Raw genomic sequence first — 10,516 nt, forward strand, 5'->3', positions numbered from 1 at the left:
TGCTGGTCATTATCTTTGTGGGTATCTCTGTGTGTTGAGGTGTTAAATTCATCTCCATGGAGTGGTGCAACATCCCTTAACAAAACCATTAACATTTCTTTCCCCAGGGCCAAGACAAACCAAGCCAGAGTAGAGAAATCAAAGGTTAACAATGTTAAAGTCTATGAGCTGGTCTATTTTCCATCAATGCCATGGCAGGCAGGGCAGTGTGTGAGTGTAAGTGAGAGCCAGAGTGGAATTGTCCCGTGCTCTTGCCCAGCAGCTGTGGCAGGGCAGGCCCAGAGAGCCCTGAAGCTGCAGCAGTGGCAGCAAGGGCTGTCCCCGGTGGCTGGAGCTGCCAAAGGAGCATGGCCAGGCCGAGGATTTCAGCAGAGGATGTGTGGGCAGGCCCAGGGCCTTGCCCCGCTGTGGAGCCCTGGCTGCTGCTGCGCTGCCTTCAGTGCAGGCTCAGTGGGGGCCTCCCATCCTCCTGCTGCAGGCGGGAAGTGCAAATCTCCGGGGCTGCAGAGACCTGGAGCCGAGGCTGAGGGGCCCCCCCGTGCTCAGCTGTGCTGGCGGCTGTTTCTGGCCTCGGGGCCACTTGGCACGGACCACGCCACTTGGCCACCAGTGGTGCTGCTCTGCACTCCTTAGGCAGGAGCCGATGTCCTGCTGGGATGTTGGCAACAGCAAAGTGCCAAGGCAGGCTCTGTGCCAGCCCAGCTTCCTGGGGGAGAGATTGCACCAGAGACAGGATTCTGGCCACAAACTGCTTTAAATGTGCATCCCTTATCTGCACCCTGCACTAGGTGGAGAATTCCCAGGGTAAGGAATTCCCAAGGTCAATTCCAAGGGGAAATGATTGAAAATCTGCCCTAGGTCTGACTCTTCTTCTTGCCCAAGCCAATGGCAAAAGCCATGGCGTGTTGGTTTCTATCCCCAGCTTCCAGAAGTGTTTCTTTCTTTCCCCATTCATTCTTTGTACCCAGCCTGAGCTCTGGGGGTGCCAGGGGTTATGGAGGTCCCATTGTATTCCTAAAGCTGCCATAACCCCCTGGAGGATCTTTCCTGTAAAATGAGTTCTGCTGTCTGAGTCTGTTGCTTCCACAATCCTTTTTATATGAATTACTTTTTTAGAGGTACCCTAATAAGTGATCTAGTGGCTGCTGAGCAATCAGAATTGCTTTTGCTCCCCTGTTAGGTGAGATGGTGTCACCAGAAGATATTGAAGCCTTCCTGCTCAGGGCATTTCAGTGCCCGGCTCTTACAAGCACACACAGCTGTGCTGGTTGAGCTGACCATGGCGGGTAACCTGCGCTTTGTCTGATTCCCTTTCCTCAATAACAGCGTGTCTTGGAACTCTTTTCCCTTCTGCTGCCCTTGAAGAGCCATCCACAAAGACATTTTCTGCCTCAGGCCAGGCAATGTCTCCTGAATCTCTCCCAGGCTGGGGCTGGGTCTGGAGCTGTGTCACTTGAATGCAGTGCTGGGTTTCTTCCCAGCCCCTCTGGGGGCTGTTCAAACAGGAGGCTGGGTTAAACCCTTCCCCTATCCTCAGTTCTGAATCCTCCTGTGCCACTGAACAAGTTTCATGCTGTAATAACCGAGCACTGCTCATTCATTGCGAGGCTCTTTTGGTTATCAAAGCTTGAACTTGATGGCAGACTGGAACAGTTGGAGATCCTGTTGTCATCAGGTTTTGGGCCTCGGTTCCCGTTGAAGCTGTGGCTGCACAATTCTGCAGACAATGAGGTCACTGTGGCCACTGGGTGAAACATTTTGGCCCAAGAATTCCTTTGTCATAGCCCTGTTTAACATTCACCTACAATTCCAATTTCTTTTCTGAGTCTGGAAGAGCCAGAGCTGAGGAATCAATAGTTTTGGCTTTTCATTTTCTCAAGTTTTGCTCTCTTTCTCCTGTCCATACCACAACATGGAGGCTGTCTGGGGTTAAAAAGTCCTACATTGTTCTGGCTGGAACAGAGAATCCTCAATCCAGACTGTTTAATTCCGTATTAAACTTCAGAACTGTCTCAGCTCCTTTTTGGTCGTGGGTAATGTTTCTTCTGAGATTGCCCCGAGGCTCTCTGGGTCAATCCACCACAAACCTTCAGTCAAAATATGTCTCAAGTATTAAACCTTTTTCTCCACCATTTGCACTTTTTTTCAAATACTCAAAAGATGATTTTTAGCGTGAAAATTCAGCCATTTCACAGGGTCTTTGTCTACCACTTCTTCTTCCCCTCCTCATTGGAGCCATCTGATTCCCTGAGTGGCAGGATAGGAGTGCTGTAGGGAGACATCCCTGGCTCCAAAAGCCCTGCCTTTAGCAGGGACTCCATACCAGGCTGTGAGCCCTTCCTTCCCTCCCCTGGAACAGGGTGTTGCTTTTAGACATCACTTGTCCTGGTTGCTTCCAAGTAGTTTGGGGAGGCTCCACATCAAATTTTCCCTCTTTCCCTGGGGCTGCCCACACCTCTGGATTCCCTTCAGCATAGTCCTTTCCAGACATTTGACACAAAGGTGCAGCAGCAATAGCCTCTGTTTCACCTTTTACAATATTACAATGCCACCATCAAATGCCTTCCTAGATATATACAATCAGAGTAGGAAGAAAAATAAATTAGTTTATTTCACACCTATCCCCCACAGCTCCTAATAGTGATTGTACAAATGATACCAGCTCAGCTTTCCCATTTATTCCCTTAATAATGAAAACACTCCTTTACAATTTTCCCCCCTTAGGTGTAAGATTCAGAGTGGATGGAGAGGCCCTTGTGTCCAACAGGAGAGGCCTCCTCTGGATGCAGACCCAGCCTGGATGTTCTCCAGGGCTGCAGTGTGGTGGGTCAGAGAAACCCCTGACATCCTGACCTCCTGCTTTTCCTCTCCTGGAAACCGGGCATGGAAAGGATCTGGATCAGCTGGCAAATTGTAAGGATAAAGCAGTGCTGAAAAACAAACCAATCCTGAGTATTTTTCTCTTCCTCCTCTTTGCTGTCATACTTTTTCTTACCACAGAGATTCCTCCTGCTGCTTCTTGCCTGAACCATATTGCTGCACACTCCCCTTCCCCCAATCCCTTCCCAGCATACGAACACCATCCGTCCCCTGTTGTCCAAATCCCTTCTCCACTTCCCTTATTGCCCCCCTGGGTGTCCATGTCCTTAATTACCTCTGGGGGAATGTGCAAACCACCTCAGCATTCTCCCAAGGGACCCTTTAGAGACATTTTTAGGTCATCATCCCTTTGGCCAGGAGCCCTCCCTGGCTTTCCCTTTTCTCCCCTCCATGCGTGCCCTACCATGTTCACTCCCCGAAGATCCCAGGGCACTCACTGATGAGATTTTCAGTGCTCTCTCCCTGCTGACTCTTCACAGACCCCCCTGATGTGTCTCTCGTCTGTCTCCTGATCACTCCCGGGTCCCCAATCAATCCCCGGTGCTGCTGCCAGCCAAGGGAGCCGATCACCCAAAGTGGGTGAGGCACCTTCAGCTGCACTCCCTGCCCCAGGGTGTGCGGAAAAATTGACATCACCAGAGGATTCTGTCCACAAAGCAGACAGAGGAGTCCTGTAAAAAGTAATTTCATTCCTAAAAATGGGAGAGGCCATGGGACATTCCCCATGGGATCTCTGCAAATGTTGGAGGACACAGCCTCCTTTTCATCCTAATTCTCCTGGCCACATCTCCCTCTGCTTTCCCCATTGGCTGAAGTACTTGAGCGCTACAGGCTTCTCAGTCCACCTACTACATACCCCCTTCATATGCTCCCCACTTTTGTATAGCAAACGATATTCATGGCTCTGTTAAGTCTTCGTTGTTCTTCTGGAAGTTCATGAATTGAGCAGGAACTTGGCTGAGCAGCTGTCTGTGTCATCAACTGATAACATTTTCTGAAACCAATGGCTTCTCCTGTCACTTCCTTATGTACAGCTCCCTGGCCCTATCTCCAAGCAGATTCAGAGCATCTGTTTGTAAAGACACTTTGCTCTTGTTCCTTTCATGGGGGTCCCCTGTTTGTGGGACATGCCCCCTGGAGCAGGGTGTCCCCTCTTTGCTGCAGCCGCAGCCCTCAGGCAGAGCTCAGCCAATCAGAGCCTGCGGCGCTGATGACTCACCAGTTGCCAGGCAGACTCGCAGCTCCCCGCATTCCCCACCTGGACCCCACCTGCGCCCCCCCCCTTGGCCCCATCGCCCCCGCGAGGGGAATTTGGGGAGGTGGGAGTGGGGCAGCACCAAGGCCGGGCCCTCCCGCGCTGTCCTGGCGGGAGCGGCTGCAGTGGGGACCGAGTGAGGGCGGGGCGGCCGAGAGCCCAGCGCTGCCCCAGCCCGACCTGCCCCAGCTCCATCCCTGCCCCTCGGCTGGGATGCTGTGGGTCTGGGGGGAAGAGGGAGCCGGCAGTGGGTGCTGGGCCTGGGGGCAGGAGGAGAAGGGAAGGAGAAGCAGGCTTGAGGAACAAAATGGTCAGACGATGCAGGTGGCAGGAGAAGGTGGGATTGTGCAGGAGAAGGAGGAAGCAGGAGGAAGAGGAGTGTGAGGAAGAGGATAGACACAGGAGGAGGAGCAGAAAGAGGAAGCAGCAGAAGGTTCCACCCCTCCCTGTATCTGCAGCCTCCCCCCAGCCCCAGGAGCGTTGCTCCCCCCACATGCAGCAGGTGCCGGTGCCGGGGGGATCTACGATTTTCACTGAGTGAATCTTGGTGTTTCTGAGCTTTCTTGGGCTACATGTTGGTGCTTTTGTTTTATGTGGCAGATGAATCTTTATGTTTTGGAGGAGGTTTTTGCTGACTTGTGATGTTTGGGGAGATTTTGATCTGTGTCTTGAAGTTTGTGGGATTTTTGGGCTAAATCTTGGTGTTTTGGAGGTTCTTACAGACACAAGATTCCCAGTGACTTCCTGTGATGAACTTGGGCAAGGAGGAACCTCCAGTCCAAGGTGGTCTCCTCTTGTTTTTTTTTCCCCAAACCAGGATTTTTCATTCCCTGGGCATATCTGGATGGAGGAGGAGGAAAAGCCCCAGAAATGCTACAGGAGGAGGAGCTGCAAACCCAGCCCAGGGAGCTGCGGGGAGGAAAGAGCCGCCTGAGCCAGGAAGGTGGGCGGAGATCCAGCTGGAGCTCGGAGCTGGTGGAGAAGCCTCATGGCGGGGAGAAGCCCCACAAGTGCTTGGAATGTGGGCAGGGTTTTAGCCGGAGCTCCACCCTGATCCAGCACCAGAGGATCCCCACTGGGGAACGGCCCTATGAGTGTGGGGAGTGTGGGAAGAGGTTTCGGACCAGCTCCCATCTCCTCAGACATGAGCGGAGTCACACAGAGGAGAGGCCCTTCCTCTGCCCCAATTGCGGGAAGGCCTTCAAGCACAACTCCAACCTCACCGAGCACCGGCGCATCCACACTGGGGAGAGGCCCTACGAGTGTGGGAAGTGTGGGAAGGGTTTCAGACGCAGGTCTGGCCTGATCGAACACTTGGTGATCCACACTGGGGAACGGCCCTATGAGTGCTTGGAATGTGGGAAGAGCTTTGGGTGCAGCTCACACCTGAGAACACACCAGCGCATCCACACAGGGGAGAAGCCCTACGAGTGTCCCCAGTGTGGGAAGAGGTTTCAGACCAGCTCCAGTGTCCTACTACATGAGCGGATTCACACAGAGGAGAGGCCCTTCCGCTGCCCCGACTGCGGGAAGGGCTTCAACCGCAACTTCAGCCTCACTGAGCACCGGCGCATCCACACTGGGGAGAGGCCCTACGAGTGTGGGAAGTGTGGGAAGAGCTTCTCCACAAGCTCAGCCCTGACCCAGCACCAACGGAGGCACCACTAAGAGAAGCTCTGTGAGTGCCCCGAGTGAGGGAAGAAGCTTGGAGTGAGGGAAGAGCTTGGAGTGAGGGAAGAGAGTGAGGGAAGAGCTTGGAGTGAGGGAAGAGAGTGAGGGAAGAGCTTGGTGCGCTGCTGCTGCTCCATCCCCCATGGGAGAATCCAGGCTGGATGATCCCCAGTGATGCCTGTTGGGCAGAGCCCTGCTGATCCGTGGTCCTGGTGATCCATGCTGGGTGTGGGGAAGGTGTTGGCTTCTTCTCCTTGTGCTGCTGTGATTTGGGTGGGTTCCCATGGATGGGGGATGGGAGGTAAGTGGGGGGTCCTGGCACACTGCAGGGGGCTCATGGCTTGGGGCGTCCCAGCGCTTTGGGGGGATCAGTGAAGGGGGGAAGCAGTGAATGGGGGATTCCCGTTAAATTGGGGGGGGACCCTGATGATAACAGTGGGCCCTGGGAGATAACGGGGGGTGAAAGGACTAAACCCTAATGGACTCCCCTGGTGCTGGTGAACCGCCCGTGCCCCAGCAGCGCTTGGTGTCCCCCCCAGTCCCAGCACTGTTCCTGGGGGTCCTGCAGCTCTGGGGGGGGTCAAAGGGGAGGGGATGGAACCTCCGTCATGGATGGGGGCACAAAGGGGAGTCCGGGCTCAGTGCGCGAGGGGGGTCGGTGCATGAGGGGGGCCCGGTCCCTGTCCCGGTGCACGGGGGTGGCGCTGCCTGGGGGTCCCGGTGCTCGGGGGGTTCCCAGGGTTCGAGGGGGGTTCGGTCCCTATCCCGGTGCTTGGTGGGGGGGGGGCAGTGCCCGGGGGGCTCCCACTGCTCGGTAATTGGGGGGTGTCAGAATCCAGGACATCCCTCTGGCTGCCCTGGATGACTCAAGACCCTGGCAGGGGGCTTGGAGACCTTGGCATGGTGACAAGAACACCAGTGGATTTGGTTTTAGCCCCTGGAGAAAATTGCTAACTTTGTATAAGGAATTACAAGGCACAAGGGTTTGAGTAGCGTGGTAGGTGAATTAACACAAGGTGGAAAAGTAGAATTTTAACATTTTATAATACGGGTTCAAGGGAACAAGATGGAGGGATTTGGACGTCTCCTGACCTTCTTCTCCTTGTTCTTACCCTCCATGTCTTGCTGCGATGGTGACACTTTTCTATTGGTTGAAGGTAGAGACACACTGTCCAACATAAATGATAGATATTGGCACGTTATTGTAAACACAGTACAGGTAGTTTTTAGTGTAGAAGGCAAACAGCGCCCTGAGGGCAGGGAGACTGCCACAGACCGACCTGCTAGACAGAGCTCAGCAGAGCGGACAAAACGTGTTAGAGAAAAGGGAAAATAAACAGCCCTGAGAAGCAAAGCTCCGCATCTCGACTCCTTCTCTGTCCACGCGGGCTGGGAGAAAAGGACTTTTCGCAATCTCGGGGTCATCTCGACCACCAGAAAACCGAGAGGGGGTCTCCACTCGTCCCAGTGTATGGTGGGGGGGGGGGGGGTCAGTGCTCGAGGGGGGGTGGGGGCACTGAAGGGGGTGCGGGTGTGGTTTTTAGGGGGTCCTGGCACCCCCCGGGGCAGGGTCAGTGCTCAGCAGCGGGGGCTGCCTGGGGACCCCCCCGGCCCCCAAATCACAGCCGGGTCTCCTGCAAGGCACTGAGGGGAGGTTCGTTCACCCCCCCCCCCCCCGCCCCCACCAGCGTCGCCACACGCCTTCCCAAAGTGTCCCCAAGTGCTCCCAAAGTGCCCTCAGAATGTCCCCAAGTCTCTGCCGAGGTGACACCGGCTTGATGATGGCCCAGTGGTGATGTTGCTCTGTGCACAGCAGCCTCGGGAGGTCCTCCATGGCTCTTTGGCACAGCTCGGCCGCTGCACAGCCACCATGGCCAGGAGAGGGACAGAAGAAGAGGGTGTTGATGTCCCCAAGTGTCCCCAGCAGGTGACACGTGGCCAGGCGGGCACTGGCCTCCCACAGCTGCTCAGCCTCGGCCACTGTGGCCACCAAGGCCGCATGGAAATCGGGGGACACCTCCATTGTCCCCTCCAGGGCAGCCTCGATGTCCCTGAGCCGGCGCTGCAGCTCCCAGAGGAACGCGGTGGCTTCATCACACACGGCCACCAAGTCCCCCAGCAGCCCCAGGTACAGCTCCAGCCGCTGTCCCCTCCTGATGGCCGCATCCGCAGCTGTCCCCTCCTGGTGGCCGCATCCGCAGCTGTCCCCTCCAGGGTGGCCGCATCCCTGCAGGCGTCGCGGAGCTCGGTGGCCGCCTTGGCCAGCCGGGCCCAGCTGTCCATGAGCCTGTCCAGCACACGCCTGGCGCTGGCCAGGGCTCTCACACAGGCCCAGGTGGTCCCTGGGGTGTCCCCGAGGTTGGCCAGGGTCCCACCCAGGGAGGGGACAGGGCGGTGGCCCAGGGAGGGGACACGGTAGTGGCGCAGGGCGTACTGGAGGTGAAAGATCAAGGTCCCTGTGCAGCCTGGCCACGGTGGCCATCAGTTCTCTCAGGGTCGCCACCAGCTCGCCCAGTGTGGCCACCACGGCCACCATCGCCTCCTGCAGCTGGTGGGGGGGACAGCTGAGGAGGGGACAGGGGAGGTGTCAGGGGCCTAGTGGCCCCTGTGCCCTCCTGGGTTCCCGTTTGTCCCCTCCCTGGAGGGCTCTGCTGTCCCCTCTGTCCCTTTTGTCACCCCCTCGTCCCCCACTGTCCCCCCCTGTTCCCTCCTGCCACCCTCGGTCCCCTCCAGCCCTCTGCCCCCCCGTGTCTCCCCTGTCCCCTCCTGCCACCCCTCTTTCCCGTCTGCCATCCCCATGTCCCCCCAGTCCCCTCCCACCCCCCCCGCCGGGACTGTCGCACCTCGTGGGGCTCCATGGCCGCTGGGGACACTCCGGGGAGGGGACACGGCCGGGGACAGTTGGGGACACGCGGGAACGCGGCACGGCCGGAGAGGGGAAACAAGAAGAGGTGATGTCATCGCCCCGGCCCCACCCCACCTTTGGCCGCTTTTGGGGAGTCCTGAGGAGATTTTGGGGAGGTCCTAGGTGAGCTTTGGGGGGTCCCAGGTGAGGTTTGGCGGGTCCCAGTTGAGAATTCCCAAGAATTTGGGGTTTCCCACCTGCCCAGGTGAGGTCTGGGGATCCCAGGAGAGTTTTGAGATCTCAGGTGAAAGTTTGGGGGGTTCCAGGTGAGGTTTGGGGGTCCTAAGTGAGGTTTGCGGGGTCCTGAGGAGATTTTTGAGGGGTGCAGGTGAGCTTTAGGGGGTCCCAGGTGAGAATTCCCAAAGATTTGGGGGTTGCCAGGTGAAAACAGCTCGGGGGGGCCGAGGAGGGAGGGGCTGGGGAGGTTTCGGGATGTGTCCCCTGGGTGGGGGAGGGGCGGTGAGGGAGGGTCCGGGGGAATTTGGGGGCTTGGGAGCGGCAGGATGAACACCCAGACACTGACCACGCCCCCTTCCAGGCCCCGCCCTGTGCTTTAGCCCCTCCCCTTGTTCTGGACACGCCCATCAAGCGCCCCGCCCCCTCAGACCCCACCCCTCCCAGTTCCCAGCTCCGGGTTCTGGCCCCGCCCCCTCCTGAAGCCCCACCCCAAAAGAGCCTTGGCTCTTCCCCGGTTAGATTTTTATCAATGGAAACCAAAAATCGCCACAAATCAACTTAAAAATTCAAACCCAGGGGAGTGGGGGAGCAGGACCACCCCTGTGATGTCATGGGGGAGGGGCCAGGTGGGATTCTGGGGGGTTCCAGGTGGGCTTTGGGGGGGTCCAAATGAGTTTGGGGGGGTCCCAGGTGTTCCTGGGTGGGTCCAAGTGGGTTTTGGGGGAGTCCTGGTGGGTTTTGGGGGTCCCAGGTGGTTTTTAGGGGGGTCCAAGTGAGTTTGGGGAGTCCAGGTGGCTTTAGGGGGGGATCCAGGTGAGTTTTGGGGGGGTCCAAGTGAGTTCTGGGCATCCCAGTGAGTTTGGGGGGCAAGTCCAGCTGTCCCTGGGTGGGTCCAGGTGATCCTGGGAGGGTCCAAGTGGATTTTTGTGGGACCCTGGTGGGTTTTGTGTGGGTCCAGGTGAGTTTTGAATGGGTCCAGGTGGTTTTTGGTTGGGCCCAGATGGTTTTTGGGGGGATCCAGGTGTCCTTGAGGGAGGTTCAGGTGTCCCAGGGGTGATCCAGGTGTTCCTGGGGGCTCCCACTGTGTTCAGGAGGCATCCAGGTGTTCCTGGAGGGGTCTCAGGCGTCTCAGGGGCAGTTCCAGGTGTTCCTCCATGGGTCCAGGTGTTTTTTGGGGGGATCCCGGTGTCCTAGGGGGATCCAGGTGTCATTGGGGAGGTTCCAAGTTGGTTTTGAGGAGGTCCAGGTGTCCTGGGGAGATCCAGGTGTGTCTGGCGGGGTGCCGGTGCCCAGGTGTGCAGGAACCCCAACATCTGGGCAGGCTGGGACTCAGGAATGAGAGATTCAGGTGTGAGAGATCCAGGTGTAGGGGTGTCCTAGCTTAGGGCAAATTTGGGAGAAAACCTCTGGAAGGAGCCCCCAGAAAACAAACCCCTATGGCCCCTCCCCACCCACCTGGTTCAGAAATAATTTTCTCTGAGAGAAGTGGAAAAGAACCTGTTTATTTAATAAACAAAACACTCCCCAGCACCAAAAAGTGAACAACACCAGATGACAGAAAAACTTTTTCACCACTCTGAAGAGATGACAAATCCAGAAAGTCTCTCCTGGGACTGGTCGCCCGGGTC

At 56.9% G+C, this 10,516-nt stretch overlaps 1 protein-coding gene across 1 annotated transcript; it reads left to right on the forward strand.

Moving 5' to 3' along the window:
* Positions 1-1,279: 1,279 nt before the first annotated feature.
* On the forward strand, positions 1,280-8,038 carry LOC140680439 (uncharacterized). Its single transcript, XM_072917507.1, has 3 exons — positions 1,280-1,286; positions 5,055-5,813; positions 7,842-8,038. Exons 1-2 carry the CDS (start codon positions 1,280-1,282, stop codon positions 5,801-5,803), a joined length of 756 nt encoding a protein of 251 aa, XP_072773608.1. The 3' UTR covers positions 5,804-5,813; positions 7,842-8,038.
* Positions 8,039-10,516: the final 2,478 nt, after the last annotated feature.

Source organism: Taeniopygia guttata, chromosome 21 (genome assembly GCF_048771995.1).
Source record: "Taeniopygia guttata chromosome 21, bTaeGut7.mat, whole genome shotgun sequence".
NCBI lineage: Eukaryota > Metazoa > Chordata > Aves > Passeriformes > Estrildidae > Taeniopygia > Taeniopygia guttata.